Source organism: Equus caballus, chromosome 12 (genome assembly GCF_041296265.1).
Source record: "Equus caballus isolate H_3958 breed thoroughbred chromosome 12, TB-T2T, whole genome shotgun sequence".
Lineage (NCBI taxonomy): Eukaryota > Metazoa > Chordata > Mammalia > Perissodactyla > Equidae > Equus > Equus caballus.
The window spans coordinates 31,821,834-31,838,982 of record NC_091695.1 but is presented as its reverse complement, the minus strand read 5'-3'; the positions used below and the strand labels follow the sequence as shown (position 1 = coordinate 31,838,982).

The following is a 17,149-nucleotide window of genomic DNA, read 5'->3' as shown; positions in this document are numbered from 1 at the left end:
AACCTGAACTTACAGATGATTTTTAAAATTTTCTTTTTTTAAGAAGTTCTTGTCTAAATTTCCCACATTGAAGTTTTTTTTTAGAGTAGGAGGACTTTTTAAAAGAACAATGATACATTTACAAAAATAGCTTGACTAGCTTTTCCTTAGGCCGACTCTTCGAAGGTCTCTGTTTCAAAGGAGAAGGCCATCTTTTGGCTTACCTGCCCCTGGCAGTTGGCTGGAAGTAGTGTTACCTTCAAATCATGGGTCTGGTTATTTTTTAAAAAGGGTTAATGATGACTCTTCTTCCTTAACTTGTCACTAAGAATGAGCAAGCTTCCACAGAAAATGGGTTTTCTTTCATGTATAGGAACTTTGTTTTTTGTTTTTTGTTTTTTTTTTAAGAAAAAAGACTTCTTCAAAGATATTTAGGTAAAGCAAATACTTTGGCAGAGGCGCTTTGCACATTGAAATCAAGCCCAAACAGTGGAAGACGAGGTTCACTCTGAAGTGCCTGCCAGCACAGTGCTGCTTCTGTCAGAGCTGGTTTAGGAGATGTCTGCGTTTAGAGTTTTCCTCAGTTTGTCAATATGGAGAGGGCCAGAAGATTTGGTCCATTTTGATGCTCTGCTCTCGTTTCGTAGACTGAGGATAAGAACCGCCGGTTACAAGAGCGCCTGGAGTTGGCGGAGCAGAAGCTGCAGCAGACCTTGCGGAAAGCGGAGACGCTCCCCGAGGTGGAAGCGGAGCTGGCCCAGAGGGTGGCCGCGCTCTCCAAGGTGCCGCCTTGGGTTCCCTTCTGGGGCCAATGTCGGGATTTTGATCTTGAGATGATTTCCCTGTGTGCCTTGTTTACCTTTTGTTCTTATGTCGGTGCACCTCCGCCCACGAAAGAGCTCAGATTGGTTCTTAGTCTTGCGTTGTCTGAGATTGGACCGCTTTTTAAATGTCCAGTGTGAGCCTCCTCTTTTGTTATCCCTGAACTAATTTCTCTCCAGTTTTGTCAGGTGTGTGCTGTTCATCCCCAGGCTGCTTGATCTAAGAGTCACTGCTGCTTAGAGTTAGTCAGCAACTCAAAGTGTAGGATGGAAGCTTTGTGTAGAAGGATAGACTTGGTCCCAGAAATCGGAAAACACCATTCTCATTTGTTTTACTTTTTCTTTTTTTTTTGCTAAGCAAGAGTCACCCTGAGCTAACGTCTGTTGCCAGTCTTCCCCTTTTTTGTATGTGAGCTGCTGTCACAGCATGGCCACTGGCAGATGAGTGGTATAGGTTTGCTCCTTGGAATTGAACTCGGGCTGCCAAAGCGGAGCACAGCGAACTTAACCACCAGGCCACCAGGGCTAGCCCTGCCATTTTCTTTTAAAGACAATGAAAATAAATTTGTAATAAACAAATTTTTAAGCAATTTATTCATTCATCTGTTCAACAAATGTTGACTAGGCGTATGCAAGACACGCGCCCTGCCCTCTCTATCCACAGGTGACTAGGCACCTTCAGAATGATGTTGTAGGTGCTAGAAGCAGGTGGCCCGTACGGGAGGAGGAAGCACGTGATGACAGAGAGCCCAGCCTCCCTGGGCCTAGGGAAGGCTTAGCCTCCAGTGCCCGTGGGAGTCAGCCAGGCAGAGAAGCGGCCCCGGGCCAGGGGGCCTCCTGGCAGAGGCCTGTGTGGGCGCCTCCGTCAGTGGTTTCATGTCGCCTGGTTCGAGCTTAGTGAGCTGCTGGGGAGGGCACCCGTGGGAAAAGGGCAGGACAGGCACAGGCTGCTGCTGGTGAAAACTCGCCTTGGGTGGGTCAGATGCTGTCGAGTGCGCACAGGCCTCCCTCAGAGCAAGTTCATTGCTAACAGCTGTCGCAGAACCGCTTCTCTTCCTTCGTGATCTGTGTTTAAAGTGTCGGTTTCTTCTCTCCCCTGTCGTCTCTCCTGTCCCTGGTTGACCTTATAGTCTGACCCTTGGTCTTCTGGAATGTCTACTGCTAAGGAAGCTAAACTGTTCGAACTTACTTCCCAGCTCAGGAAGGTAGAACGTGTGCATTGCTCTCACTCGCGCTTGCTGCTTCCTGCTTTCCCTGCTGACTAACCAAACGCGGTGTGAGGGTGGGGAGCATACGATCCACTGAAATTGGGCACGGGGTTGGGGAAGCACATTTCTCTCACCACATTTGTCACCAACACCAGTCCTGCCTCAGCGTCACCAACGTGAGAGGATTAACCGCTTCCCAGATGAGCACGTGAAGCCACGTAGGCTGTGTCGGGAGATGTAAGGAGACGCTTTCCGTCTCACGTGGTTGACAGTGGTGCACGCAGAGCATGTTCCGCTGGCTGCCGCCGCAGTGGCGTACAGCATGCTGCCAGGGAAGCGGAGACCCTGGTTGAACTTACACTGTGTTTGCTGACAGGCCGAGGAGAGACACGGCAACATTGAGGAGAGGCTGCGCCAGATGGAGGCACAGTTGGAGGAGAAGAATCAAGAGCTGCAGCGGGTACGTGTCCAGGCACAAGGCCGAGCGCCGAGCCCGGTGCGGGGGGGACGCGCTCAGGCAGGGGAAAGCGACACCTCGTGATTCCACTTGTCCCGACGCGGACACCGGTCCCTTCTCCATCCTGTCATGTGTGTTTCGTTTGTGGCCTCATGTACGAGTCGTCTGCTGACAGGTGCATCCACCCCGGGGACAGTCATGCCAGCACTGCAGCAGGGGAAGAGCTTGGTGCCCGTAGGCCCTGCAGGGAGGTGGGTCCCCAGCCCGAGGAGGCCGCTTGCTTCTCTGACCAGCCCGTCAGGGGACCTTCTCCAGGCGCCCCTGAAACCTGAGGTGCTGGCCTGGGGTCCCCGTGAAACTTAGAGTGAGGCGTGTTGTCCTAGATGACAGGTCCACTTGCTTAGGATATGGCACTGAAAGCCCAAATTCAGGTCACGGGCCTGACTGTCTCCCAAAGTACCAAAGTATGACTGCAGACACACAGGTGTGTGCAGAGGTGGGTATTGGCGAGGAAGAGGAGACTGTGACTGAGCTGTGAGCTGTGAAGAGAGTGTGCAGTGGAGGCTCGTGTCAGTTGAATCCTGAGAGAGTTTTCCCTGAGGAGTTGGTCGGATGTCAGTGTGGAGCATCCAGGCAATGGAGCGAGTGGCCGTCCTGCGTCCGGCTGGCACCCAACCTTACGACACCAATTCAAGGCCGTCAGATTTTATTTTCACCAGAAGCCCGTATTCTTGGGCGTGGACCGCAGACTTTCAAACATTCTGACTCCCTTCAGAAGATTGTATCTTAGTCCTCTGCCTGCCCCCCATACGCACACGCGTAGCTCTTAGGCAGAGATTTTTATCCGTTTGGGGATGCACTTCCTTACTTTCAGAACTGTTGATAGAATTTGGAAGGACCAGTGTTGAGATAGGGGTGCCATTAATAAGTAAGGCAATTCCAAGTAAACGTTTAAGTTGCTTTGCTTTAAAAATATTTGAACACCGGTGCCTTATTGTGTGGTGTGCTGGGTCTCTCCAGATGGTGGTAGCTGCTGTGTGTTGGGCATGATTCTGAGAGCCTTCTGTTTGATTTGACCGTGACCCATGAGAAAAGGGAGATGCTGGCACCCGTGGTGGTCAGCTGAGGACGCTGAAGCACGGAGGGCTTGACTGTGTTGGCGATTCCCTGTGGGCTGCTCCTCCAGGCAGCGTGGCTTGAGCGCAGGTCTCAGCCCCCGAGCCATGCTGCCCTCTGCCCGGGAGCTGCCCACCGGCCCGGGGGACTCACCCTGACAGGTGCCGCCTGTTAGCCCTTCCTGTCCCCTCCACGTGCCCTTTGTCTTTGTTCAGAATAAGGGGTGAAAGCAAGCTTTTTAAGCCATGAAATTGATGATAGTTTTATAAAACACAGACTTAGCGACTTTATTTTTAAGTTTTAAAATTACTCGTGATTATTTGTAATTTTTCAACATAAACGTTCATTACGAAAAATTCAAGTGATGTAGGAGTATAAAGAACAGGTGAAAGTCTCTGTCTCCACTGTTTTTGCCCCAGATGAATTTCTTTACGTTTTGCTTTGTGAGTTGAGTTCATTTTTTCTCCTGAATCCACACGCAAGCTTCTGTTTACATGGGCAGATTCCTCCACTGGTGTGTGGATAAGCTGATCCCCTTGAAACTCTGCTGTGTCTGGGTGTAAATCTGCTCCTGGAGCCCACCCGACAGTCAGGGATGGGTGACATTGCTGAGGCCCCGTGAGGGCCTCGTTTAAGGAGCAGTGGACGTTCTCATTAACGCTCTCGCCGACTTGGCCCTGCCTTTCTCTGCGCCTGTGAGGCAGTCCTGGTCATCGTGTAGACGTCCACTGATGGCGGAGGGCCGGAACAGCCCAGGGATGGCGGCACGGGTGACTCCACGGTGGGGGAAACGATCCTGCCTTTGCTCGCAGTGGCCAGGTTTTTGTTTCTCCTGTTCCAGGCAAGGCAGAGAGAGAAGATGAACGAGGAGCATAACAAACGCCTGTCCGACACCGTCGACAAGCTTCTGTCAGAGTCTGATGAGAGGCTCCAGCTTCATCCCAAAGAGAGGATGGCTGCCCTGGAAGACAAGGTGGGATGTCACACACCTCGCCGAAGGTTTCCCATCCTTTACAGAGAGATCGCCCATGTTCTGCTCCCCAGGAATGCTGCATAATGGTGGTTAACAGCCATTACAGGAAGTAGAAATGACTCCGTAAGGAGGAAAAAGTGCCAACTGTTAACCGCTCGCTGAATTAACTTCTCGTTTGTTATGTTCTTGCCCAATTTGTGTGTATGGAAGCTTGTTTACCATTCTTATTCTCTAGAGCAGGAGTTGGCAAACTGTTTCTATAAAGGGCCAGATAGTAAAAATTTTAGGCTTTTACGAATTATGAGTGATTGAGCAAAATAATTTCATGCCTACTAATAATGAGCATGAAAGCAGCCGTTGGTGACATGTGAGTGAGTGACTGTGTTCCAGTAGAACTTTGTTGACAGGGACAGGCCCTCGCTTGCCAGCCCCTGCACTGGAATCTTTTGCTGGGCCCAGCCCTCACCCCTTCGTTGCTCCTGCGTCGGAAGTTAATTTCTGTCTCATTTATAAACATAACGGTGTAGGAGAATGGTGTAAAATAAAGGCTTGGATCAACTGAAAGTGTTCCAGCTCCTCCCTCTCTCCCTCCATTCGGTTTGGAAAACGTCTGAGCAGGACTCATGCTCCTCTCATCATGGGGACACTTCAGCCATCCCCAGGGTGAAGGAGAGCCCTAGAATTTGTCAGAGAAGCTCTCATGGGTGACAGTTGCATTGGGCCTTGGCACGACCTGTCCCGACTGCACGGGTGTCCCTAAAGATAATGGCCAGAGCCTGCCCTGAGGTGGGCACCGTGGTCACGCTCATTCGAGAGAGACCAGTGGTCATTACTAATGACGTGATGTTCCTGTTGCACAGAGCCCGTCAGGAAAGGCGTTATCAGAGACCACACAGGGCGCTTCCCCCTTTCCTCCTTGATCAGTGGGCCAACCTTAAGGGCAGAATACTTTTACCTTAGATTTAAACTGTACATTTGAAACTTATGTCAGGTTTCCCAAGTGACCGATGAATTGTAAAATCTAAAAGCTACTATAAACCAGTTTAACGGATGCAGATAGGCCTACACTATGGGCTTGACATGCTTACTTAGAAAAATCCATCACGGAGGTAGTAGGTTCTGTATTTAAAAATTATCATGAGAAGTTGCGATGGTCTCACTGTTGCATTTCACTCTAATACTGCTCATGAGTACGTTCACGTGGCCCCTTTTCCGTGGTACTTTATTGTCTTAGACAGAAATGTAGCCATACTATTATGTGGAACGTTTTCAAGAATCAACACTAAAGGACTCTTCATCTTTTGCAGAATTCTCTATTACGAGAAGTTGAAAATGCAAAAAAGCAGTTAGAAGAAACGCAACATGATAAGGTACTTAAATCTCTAAATCATTGAGAAATCCGTGAATTGAGCGAGTTCACTGTTGCTATAACTACTACAGACGTTGGGTGAAGTGGGGTCAAACTTCCCTGCTGTAAGATTTATGGCACTCCTAGAGTTGTGCGTGAATGCGTTTGTGTTGGCGGTGGATGTTAAGTCTGGCAGCGGGTAGGGATCAGAGTTCTGAGTCCTTTCTGGGTTCATTTGGAAGCTAAAACCTTAGCACAAACCTGTCGTCTAGAACTGTGCTGTGCAACAGAAATGTAATGGGAGCCACATGTATAATCTAAAGTTTTCTAGTAGCCACATTTAAAAGTGTAATATGAAACAGGTGAAATTAGTTTTACTTAACCTGATAGAGTCAAATGTTATTTTATCATGTCATTAATATAAAATCTAATGAGCTGCTTTACATTCATTTTTTCATAGTGGGTCTTTGAAACCCGCTGTGTGCTTTATAGTTACAGGACATCTCAGTTTGGACCAGCCCCATTCAGGTGCTCAATGGCCACGTGTGGCGAGTGGCTGCTGTATGGGACAGCATAGATCTAGAAGGTTATAGGTGACTTAAAAAGTTTTTTGTCAGTTTTCCTTACTGTTTTGACGTGTACAAAAATGAGATTGGACGTACAAATGAACAAATGATTCATGAATGAATGAATGTGTGCTCGATGTGAGACAAAGACAATACAGAAAGGAAAAAGACAACACAGGGAAGTCTGTGCAGTAGAAGGTGAGTATTGTTCGCCTCTCCCACCCCAAATCTCTCTACAGAATTAATAATTGTTAATGACTCGGTGTTTCGCCTCTAAAACCTTCTCTTTGACTAAGACATGACTTTTTATGCATCAGGGTTTATAAAGCTAATTTGGTGGTCTGAGTGTTTATGTTTACTATAGGACTCTCGGAGAAAACGTTCTCAGAACTAAAATACTTGATATTTATAACTGCTAATTTAACCTATTATGGTTATGTTCAACATTTGATGCAAATAATTTTAAATCCTGAAGGAGACAGCTGCAGTATGTGTCATTTGCTGTTTTGTAGGATCAGCTCGTACTGGACATCGAAGCCTTGAGGGCTGAGCTGGACCAAGCGAGGCTGAGAGGGGTGTCCCTTCACCACGGGTACGGCACTCACGCGTTCACAGACACTCTCCAGCACCTGCTGTGTGTGTACGGGGCGCTCACAGACGTGCTCCGGCATCTGCCGTGTGTGTACAGGCCACTCACGTGCTCACAGACGTGCTCTGGCACCTGCCGTGTGTGTACGGGCCACGCATGTGCTCACAGACACTCTCCAGCACCTGCCGTGTGTGTACAGGGTGCTCGCACACTCACAGACGCACTCCAGCACCTGCTGTGTGTGTACAGGGCGCTCACACCCTCACAGACAATCTCCAGCACCTGCTGTGTGTGTCCGGGGCGCTCACAGACATGCTCCGGCATCTGCCATGTGTGTCCAGGGGATTCACGTGCTCACAGACATGCTCCGGCACCTGCCATGTGTGTACAGGGCACTCATGCGCTCACAGACACGCTCCAGCACCTGCCCTGTGTGTACAGGGTGCTCGCACACTCACAGACACATTCCAGCACCTGCTGTGTGTGTACAGGGTGCTCACAGACATGCTCCAGCACCTGCCGTGTGTGTACAGGGCACTCACGTGCTCACAGACATGCTCCGGCACCTGCCATGTATGTACAGGGCGCTCACATGCTCACAGACGCACTCCAGCACCTGCCGTGTGTGTACAGGGCGCTCACATGCTCACAGGCGCACTCTGGCACGTGCCATGTGTGTACAGGGTGCTCACGCGCTCACAGACACACTCCAGCACCTGCCATGTGTGTGCAGGGTGCTCACGTGCTCACAGACGTGCTCTGGCACCTGCTGTCTGTGTACGGGGTGCTCAGACATGTTCAAGCGCCTGTCGTATGTGTATAGGGCGCTCACACCCTCACAGACGCACTCCAGCACCTGCCGTGTGTGTACAGGGCGCTCACATGCTCACAGGCGCACTCTGGCACGTGCCATATGTGTACAGGGTGCTCACGTGCTCACAGACACGCTCCAGCACCTGCTGTGTGTGTACGGGGAGCTCATGCACTCACAGACACGCTCCAGCCCCTGCCGTGTGTGTACAGGAACACATGCAGGCCACAGGGGCAGCCAACTGAACACACTGCCTGGCCTGAGCTCAGGGAGCCTGGAGCTTCGGAGCAGGCCGGAGGGCAGAGGACAGCATCATCTTGAAGGTTAGGTTCTGGTACCTTGGAGGTTCCCGTCACGTCCTTGACTCAACTCAGAACCGCAGGAGGAGGTGGGGCTGGGGACGATTGATTAGTGTCGGGCATATGAGTCTGAGGCACCCGACAGAGTGTGGGCGTGATGGTGTCGGGATCGGAGGACAGAGCCCAGGGTGCCAGAGGAAGCCCCGTCCACCTGGGAGTGACGGTCGCATCCTCGAGGTGAAAGAGAAGGCCGCGGAGAGCCTGCGCTGCTGGAGCGGGAGGATGCCCTGACGTTCGCGTGTCTGGTGCGGCGCTTGGAGTCTGTATGTTTTGAAGAGGCTGAGAGTTAACGGCGTGGCGCTCGCAGATCTTTCGAGGCGTGACCGGGCCGGCTGCTGCGGGAGTGAGCCCCCTGGCTCGGCGTGAATCTACCAAGTTGCCCGGCATCCTGAGTTTTTCTTCCTCATCGTGGTAGAGGCGGTAATTCTCATTTAGGTGATTTACTTCTTTGTAGAAAATGGTCATCAAGTGAGAGTTACGCTTTAGCAAAAGTTATCGAAGCGCTTACCTGGTGGCAGTGACTGAAACACAGGAGATGGGCCCCTGCCTCCAACACGACTCAGGAGGAAGCTCTGAACCTCTGCAGGTGTTCCGGCATTTGCCAAGTTAGGACATCCTGAAGGTTTAGGGTATCTTGCGGCTGTCCCTGCCTAACCCACTCCTAGAAACTAGAGGAGAAATCAGTGAGGACAGAGGGGCAGAGCCAGAAGCTTCCCCTGACGCCGAACCCACTGGAAGGTGGAGTTTCGAGGAGGAGAGTGTGCGCTTCAGAGAGCGAGGTGCAGAGGAGGACCAGTGCAGGGAACAGGCACTTGCTTTCTGCTTCAGGTCCTTGCTGGTGGAAGGCTCGTGTCGTTAGAGCGCTGCAGGCGGACCCGCTGCTCGGGATTGCAGGCGTGTGTGCGAGGAGGCTCTCACAGGCACGTGGGTGAAGAGGAAGTGGACACGCGTGTGTGACTCTTGTGGAAGTCGAGTCCTGAAGGGAAGGGAGCCGGTGTAGGAGCTTGAGGGGGTGGCAGAGCTGGGGGCAGCTTTTCCGATGGAGACGTCTTGACATGTTTGCCGGTCCCAGGTGTGATGTTAGAGGTGAAAGACAAGGAGAGAAAGGAGCTCTTTGCTCTGGTAGTGCAGAGGTGGCAGGAGGGGATGGCCAAGGTCACCTGGGGCGGAGTGGTCTGAAGACAGTGGGCAGGAGAGGCTGCATGCGGAGGGAAGGGCTTTGTTTCAGGGAGGCAAGGCTAGAGGCTGCATGTCAAGTGGCCTAGAAGAGAGGTGGTTGGGAGCTGTAGAAACGGGGGAAGACCAATCACAGTAGGCGTGGAAGGGCCTTGGGTGGACTGAGGAGAAGGGGTCTGGCAGGCAGGGCAGGCTCAGCTCATTTGGTGTGACTCCACGGTGAGATCGGTCATCTTGTTTTTGTGATCTTCTCCATGAGAAAAGGTAGTCTAGCTTGAGGAGTGGAAAAGCACGGTGATGGGTGGCCTTCCATAAACAGATTGGCCATATAGAAGAGAGGCTTCAGCAAGTGATCAGCTGCAGGGTGGTGGCGGGTCGGGAGGCAGGTAAGCCTGGGAAGGGGTGTCAGAATCGGGAAGCATTTGTGCTTCCCGAACCATCCAGAGGTACACGCAGGATTTCAGGTGCATCGCTTTCATCTGCCGTTGAACCGTCTCACGGCCCCAGAGCAGTTGGGCTGGAAGTCACCCTGAGGGAGAGTGAGAGTGTCGTGAGGAGTAAGGGGTAGAGGAAGTAGGGCTGGGTGTGCTCCAAGGGGAATTCCAGACTTGGAGATCTTCGAACAGGCAGTAAATCTCGTGTAACGCTACAAGAAGGTATTTCTTTAAAAAGATGTCGAGAGGTGTGTACCAAAAGTAGATGAGTTGGCATGTCACCCTGGCCCTGTCCACGATCGGGTGGGGAGGCTCGAGGGGTCCCCTGTCTAACTGGCTTTAATCAGATGAATGGACTCTGTCTTCTCAGATCGTAAGGCCTCCTGAAAATGAAGGCAGCCAGCCTTCTTTCCGGAGAACAGGGAGGCCCTCGGTGGCGGGCCAGGACTGAGGTGTGGCTGGGGTGCCCACGGTCAGGGCTGAGCGCTGGGCTGGGCTGCGCCCTCCTCGCCTCTGCTCACCAGTTCCTCCCCAGGGCCTCTCCTAGTGACTCTCTTGAGCGTCTCCCTCGCGGGTGCTCAGGGCCCCAGTCACTGGTTCAGGGGACTGTTTTAGCCGGGAGTGTTGATTGTCTGTCAGTCTGATTGCACGCAGTCTCTGCTTTTGGTTCGGAATCCTCAAAGCGTCCTGCCCAGCCCGGTTCATACCAGCCCGAGCTGTGGTCAGAAGGGCTTCTGCAGCCGCTCCCTCCGAGGGGCCTGTGGGAGCGCTTCAGACAGTGCCACGCAGAGAGAGGAGTGTCGGTGTCCACCAGCCTCACACTGCGGAGCCTGGTACAAATGGGAGAGTGACCGTAGAAGGCCGCAGGTCGGGGTGCGGGTGCTTCCTGGTGGGTCGAGGAGAAGGTCGAGCAGAGGCAGGGCTGAACACCCCTCTGCGGGCCCTGACATGGGTGACGGATGCCTCTTCCACGGCCCAGACAGCTGGACCCCATCCTCTCATCTCCAGGTCTGCAGTGGCAGCATTGGCTTTCCTAGGTATGGAGTGTCCCCACTGGCGGGGCTGAAAGGCTCAGTGCTGGCGGGAGCGAGGACAGAGGTGCCCTCCTTGGAGTCCTTTTTCTGTGAAATTACGTGTTTTCCAAATTGACAGCTTCTGGCTTGACTAACAAACTTAGTTCGCTTTTCTTATCTAATAATGACCTTTTGTTTTCCATATTTCAGCCGACCCCACTTGGGCAGTGTCTCGGATTTCAGGTTCCCTGTGGCAGACGGTCCCGCAGACGCCTCCAGCAGCAGCGCGGTGTTGCGGCGCCCCCAGAAAGGCCGCGTGGCAGCCCTGCGGGATGAGCCGTCCAAGGCAAGGGCCTCCGTCCTCGCCGCCCGCGAGCTGCCGGCCCTCGGGCGTGTCTCCTGCTCGTCCCGTGACTTTGAGACTTTGGGGATTCCAATGGTCATAGGTCGCCTTCTCTCTTCCCCTCCCCCCATTTTCCTTTTTCTGGCTAAGAGTTTCGTTTTAGGCATGCTTTTTTCTGAAGAACAAGTTCTGATAGAATATGACCTACTCTTAAGTGCAACGTAATGTAATTAGTACGGTTTGGAAGCAGCGATAAAGCGTGAATGAATGCGTGTATCCGTCATCTTTTAGTGAGAAGAATTCACATCGGGAAGTTTAAATACCTTCCTACTTGTGTCTGTTTAACAGCACGTCTTTATCTACTTCTGCGTATTTTTATTTACAGCACCCGTATTCAGTGCACACCTGGTTTGGGCCAGGCGTCATTATAGACTAGGGCTCCAGCAGTGAATACAGGCAGAGAAGATGCCTGCACCGCCAGGGCGCACGTTCTAGTGAGGAGCCAGCGTGCGTGAGAAGTACAGTACGGGCCGTGTGTCAGTTTCCTCTCACTGCGGTCACAGGCTGCTGCGAGCTCAGTGGCCTAAAGCAAGGAGCACTTAGAGTTCACAGGTTCCGTGGGCTCGGGGCTGTGAGCAGGACAGTTCGGGCTCAGTTCTCCTGAGGTTGCAGCCGTCCGGATTCTCACCTGGGGCTGAAGAGTGCACTTCCAGGCTCACTCGCCTGGCTCTGCCTGGCCCCTCTCTGGGGGCTGCTTGAGTGTCCTGGAAAGGTGCCCGCCAGCTTTGCTCCGGGCTCATTCTGAGAGAGAGCCAGGAGAAAGCCCCAGAGCCTCTGAGGCCCTGGTCTGGAGGCAGCACGCCTTCACCTGGGCGCGTTAGAGTGAGTTAGCGAGTCCTGCCCTCACTGTGGGCCAAGGGAGGAGTGTTAGAGAAGTGTGGACGTATATTTAAACCACCACAGGGTTTCCGATGGTCATAAGCAGGGAAAGGAAACCCGGGGTACCCTGAGCTGTAGGAGGGGAATGATAGTTTTAAGTAGGGTAGCCAGCGAGGTCTCACAGGGACGGTGACATTTGAGCCAAGGAAGGGAAGGACCCATTTGGAGATATTAGAAGGTCATGCCAACACGATGTGCTGATGGGTTGAATATAGAGTATGAGACAAAGAGGCGAGTGAGGCCCCCGAGGGCCCGTGCTTGAGCAGCTGGAGGCTGGAGGCTGTCTCCTGCGATGAGGAAGACTGCGGGGCAGGGGAGACGAGTGGAGCCTGGCCCTGATCAGGTCGACAGCCCTATCTGCTGTCCAGGTGGACGTGTCAGGTAGGCAGTTGGATATTCTGGCCTGGAACCCAAGAGAGAAGTCTGGACTAGAGATAAAGATGTGGGGGTCATGACCATACAGATGGTGTTTAAAGGTGTAAGATGAGATCAAGTCCAAAGTGGGTGCCTGTTGATAGAGAGGAGCTTCCAGGATAGAGCCGTGGGCCCCTCCAAAATTGAGAGGTTGGGGAGACTGAGAAAGGACCGGCAGGAGACTAAAGAGTGACAAGGAGGTAGGCAGAAACCCTGGACAACGGGGCCTGCAGCCGAGTGAGCGAGATGCTCAGGGAAGAGGGAAGAGCAGCAGGCCTGGGCCTGCCGATGGGCCAGACGAGAGGGCGGTGGAGGTCAGTGGCGGACTTCTTAAGGTGGGCGCTTTGATCCTGGAGCAGCTCTGTGGGAGGGGAGGGGAGCAGGAGGAGAGGAGGTGGAGGCGGAGTCGAGGCGGCTCTGGAGACCTTTTACGCATCGGGACGAAGTGCAGTGGTGGCTGGAAAGAGACGTGGCATCCAGGTTCCGTGGTTCTGGTGTGTTATCTGAAGGAGGGAGAAGGGCGCAAACCTTCTCAGGCTGATGGGTGTGGGCCAGTAGAGAATCGATTACCCCGAGAGAGGGAGGGAGCACAGCAGGCGAGCCTGGAGTCAGCCAGAGGGGGTGCGCCTCGTGCCCAGAGGTGGGGCTGGCCTGGGTGGGGGCCCAGGTACCTGGCCGCGACCTCAGATCTTGGGAGGGGAGGTGGAGTGCATGGGTAAAGGCCCGGGGGACGGGGAGATAAGCCAGCAGGGCATCTCAAGTCTTGTGGTTGCTCTAATGTCGTGTCAGTGAAGTGGGAGGCAGGGCCCTGGGCTCAGTGAGGACGGGAGAGGAAGAGATGGAGGCTTCGAGAGAGGGGCTGAGACAGCCGCACGGGATGGGTCACGTGGCCCCGGCGCGCATGCCTTCTCTGTGCGCGTTCTGATTGCACACGGTACCCCTCCATCACGCGAGACAGGAGTTGGCTCGGCACAGAGGAGCCTTTTCTCCGAGAGCCTCAGTTCTCTAGAGACTGTGGTCCGCCAGCTCGCTCTTCCCTGGGTGTTGAGACGAGTGCGTCCAACGGCTGCCCTGCTGTCTCCTTCTGCCCCTGCCTGCTGCTGTCTGTGCTCGTCCACACCGGGCTCAGAAGAGGGAGGATTGGGGAACTCCAGTGAGGTGTGTTACTCGATAACACTAGTACAGTGGTGTGGCAACTGCAGTGAACACAGCTGCCGTGGATCTAGTGAACTTTTTACTTCCCATTAGCGTGGCTGATCGTGCCATGTTTTTGTGTGTGTGGTTTTTGTTTTTGTTTTTGCTGAGGAAGATTAGCCCTGAGCTAACGTCTGTGCCGGTCTTCCTCTGTTTTATATGTGGTTCGCTGCTACAGCGTGGCCAACTAGCAGTGTAGGTCCAAACCCGTGGATTCAGGCCACCGAGGCAGAGTGCACCGAACTTAACCACTATGCCACAGGGCCGGCCCCCCCATGGTGTATTTTTCTAATTTTCAGTTTTTGTTTGCACTCGGTCTTGTCACCATTGTGAATAACGTCATGGAAATGCCTTGTGTCCACAGTGAGATGTGACTGTTACCAGGCAGTCTAAGTAATCGACTGTCCTGCCCCTGCAATACTGCCTGCTTAATACGTGTCAGCAACTTACAAGCATGGCCTATTTTTCCAAAATCTTTTGGGCTTCTATTTAAAAGATATTTAAGTTTCTGCTAGGTTTACTGTAAGTTGCTGTAACTTGGTTGTTATTTTCCATCTTTGCTGAGATTTGATTTTCTTGTTTCTAGGTACAGACTCTTAATGAACAGGATTGGGAACGTGCCCAACAAGCGAGTGTCCTGGCCAACGTGGCGCAGGCCTTCGAGAGTGATGTGGACGCGTCCGACGGCGAAGACGACAGGGACACCATCTTCAGCCCAGCTGGCCTCTTGTCCCCCAGTGGGCAGGCCGATGCCCAGACGCTGGCCATGATGCTTCAGGAGCAGCTGGACGCCATCAACAAGGAGATCAGGTACGTGGGCTTGTGCATAGCACCACAGACACCATGCATGTCTCTAAAGAATTGTATGCTACCTAGGACAGTCTGGAAGAAATACTGTGGACGTATTCTACACGTCCCATGATAGTAAAACTTAGTTCAATCCTGTTTGAATAGTTTTAAGTTCTGAGGTTGCCCTTGATTGGAAAGTTCAGTTGACCGGGCGTTCTCGCCACAGTTGTGGTGTGGGTACACTTGTGTAAGATCTTGCAGAAGGGTGAAAGGGGTTCGGTCCGTTCCCCCACGAGCCGATGACACAGCTGGAGAGCGTTGCCGGGGAGCTCAGTGTCCACCTGTGCCACTCTGAATCCCAGGCCGGGTTCCAGAGACGGGCGGGGTGCAGAGAGCTGAGCGCACATCGGAGGAGGCCTCCCTGCTCCGAAGTGCAGAGGGGAGCTGTGGTGTGCGGGAAGGGCACCATGGAGAGCCAGGAGGAGGTGGACTGGCCTGGCGCCCTTGTGGGTAAGAAGCAGGACTCTTTTCACGGGCAGTGCCAGGTGGCGGGTGACTTACAAGGAGAAACGCCAGAGTTCAGTCCACTGGCAAGCGAAGGTGAAACATGCAGTAGGAAGCGGGAGGGAGAGTTTCCTGCCCCCCTCCAGCCTGAGTGTCCCCCAACTCTGAACCCTGCGGGGGGCAGGGAGCTGGGGCAGCGTCCACCTGCCGCTTGTGCCTCCTCCAGCGCTGAGGAGGGCCCTCTTGTGTGTCTTTCAGAGCCTCACGTTTTCAGGTGTGTCACCCAACCACCTGGAACAGAAAGCCGAGGTTTTCAGATTGGCAAATTCCCACTCCTACTTGCGTTTTCCTCTATTAAACTAATAGAATGTGAAAATTGGTTCATTACAAGACAGTGGTCAGGGGCAGGCCCCATGGCCGAGTGGTTAAGTTCACGCGCTCCGCTTTGGCGGCCCTGGATTTCACCAATTTGGATCCTGGGTGCTGACACAGCACCGCTCTTCAGGCCATGTTGAGGCGGCATCCCACATAGCACAACCAGAGGCACTCACAACTAGAATCCAGCACTATGTACTGGGGGCTTTGGGGAGAAGAAGAAGAAGAAAGAAGGCGACGATTGGCAACAGTTGTTAGCTCAGGCGCCAATCTTTAAAAAAAAAAAAAGACAGTGGTCAAAGAATGGTTTGAATCTTAACCTCGTCAGTGTTTCAGAGGTGTTTTCTTTCGAAAGCCTCTTAGCAGTTATAACAGTAAATTTACACGACAAAGGGCCGACTGTGGGGTGCAATCCAAAGACTTGCCCATCCGAGGGGGGGCTGTCCCCGTGGCCGAGTGGTTAAGTTCCTGAGCTCCGCTGCAGGCGGCCCGGTGTTTCGTTGGTTCGGATCCTGGGCGCAGACATGGCACTGCTCATCAAGCCAAAGACTTGCCCGTCCGAGGGGGGATTAAGAGGCCTTAGGTCTGGGGTGCAGGGTGACAGGGAGCCCAAGATCTGCCCTGTCAGGCCTGAGGCAGCCGTGGTCCGGTCCTGCATGCACACAGAGACCAGCCGTGTGCCGGTGACCCTGCGGGAGGTCCGGGCAGAGTTGCTGCCAACATTTTGTTCTTGTCAAGCTGACACAGATGCCAAGTGCCGGTTCCTGCGCAGAGCCTGCGGGAGGGAAGGAGGGGCAGAACTAACTCCAGGGAGAGCTGTAGGCTCTGCAAGGAAGGGGTGTGCGGCCTGCAGTCTGCCTCCGTAAACCACGGTTCGTGTGCTGTGTTCAACCCCGCAGAGCCCGGAAGACTGCCTTTCCCCATCGCTGTGGGAAACGCGAAAGGATTATAAACGTCAGCTTTTATTTTTCACAGTGTATTGCTAAGTAAAATGGGTTCTTCTTTATGTAGCAAGTTGACCTGATATAAATGGTAAATTCTGTCCACTGCCTTGGTATCAGTAACAGAAAGTACTTTCAGAATATATAAGTAGAACTTTAATTGGACAGGTTACTGCAAGGTTACTACTAATTTAATATTAGAGTAATGATTTGCATAGTCAAATATTAAAACTGCTGTTTAAGCATCCACTATACATTAGGAGAGAAGAGCTTTAATTATGAATTTCCAAATTAATGCAGCATGGTTGACGTGAATTCATTCAGATGAGGCTGGTGGAGAATTCTGTCAAATAATACAAACAAAATACTTTTGTTCGAACTCAACCTTTAAAAAAAAAAAATCAATGTTTTCGTCTAGTCTAGAGACTTAAGTGTTTGGAAACTCCTGATTGCTTTGTAAATTGATTTTTTGATTATATCAGAGTTCCCAGTTTCCAGTCAAAAAAACCGATAGGTAAATGTGCAGCTGTGCCCTGAGAAGTGGGAATGTCGGAGCTGTAAAATTCAAACATCTCGTTGTGTAGTAAGAGAGTTGCCAACTAGCCCCTCCAGACTTGTGGGGTACGTAAATAAAATCAAACGCGAGTGATCAGAGATAGTTGGTAAGACTCAGTGGAAGGTGTACTTTGTGCTGTTCCGAAGCCGAGTGTGTTAAAGAGAGAAAAAGTAGAACGTTTTTGCTGAAGTGTTAATTGTTGGAGCAACCGTCATTGGAGTTTCCTTACAGTAATGCAAGCACC

General features: G+C 52.5%; 1 protein-coding gene across 24 annotated transcripts in view; it reads left to right on the top strand.

The window, feature by feature from the left end:
* LOC138916669 (liprin-alpha-1-like) overlaps window positions 1-17,149 on the top strand; it is a 105,927-nt gene that overhangs the window by 49,632 nt on the left and 39,146 nt on the right. For 18 of the 24 annotated variants that reach the window (XR_011423977.1, XR_011423975.1, XR_011423976.1 and 15 more), the window contains 8 exons: window positions 627-761; window positions 1,931-2,005; window positions 2,385-2,468; window positions 4,423-4,554; window positions 5,862-5,924; window positions 6,981-7,060; window positions 11,061-11,196; window positions 14,327-14,550. Coding sequence is in view for 20 of the 24 variants with exons in the window: in XM_070229789.1 (XP_070085890.1) it covers window positions 627-761; window positions 1,931-2,005; window positions 2,385-2,468; window positions 4,423-4,554; window positions 5,862-5,924; window positions 6,981-7,060; window positions 11,061-11,196; window positions 14,327-14,550 (929 nt within the window). In the remaining 4 variants the exon portion in view is untranslated. The remainder of the gene's footprint in view (window positions 1-626; window positions 762-1,930; window positions 2,006-2,384; window positions 2,469-4,422; window positions 4,555-5,861; window positions 5,925-6,980; window positions 7,061-11,060; window positions 11,197-14,326; window positions 14,551-17,149) is intronic. The other 6 variants (XM_070229783.1, XM_070229784.1, XM_070229792.1 and 3 more) reach the window with 1 other exon arrangement.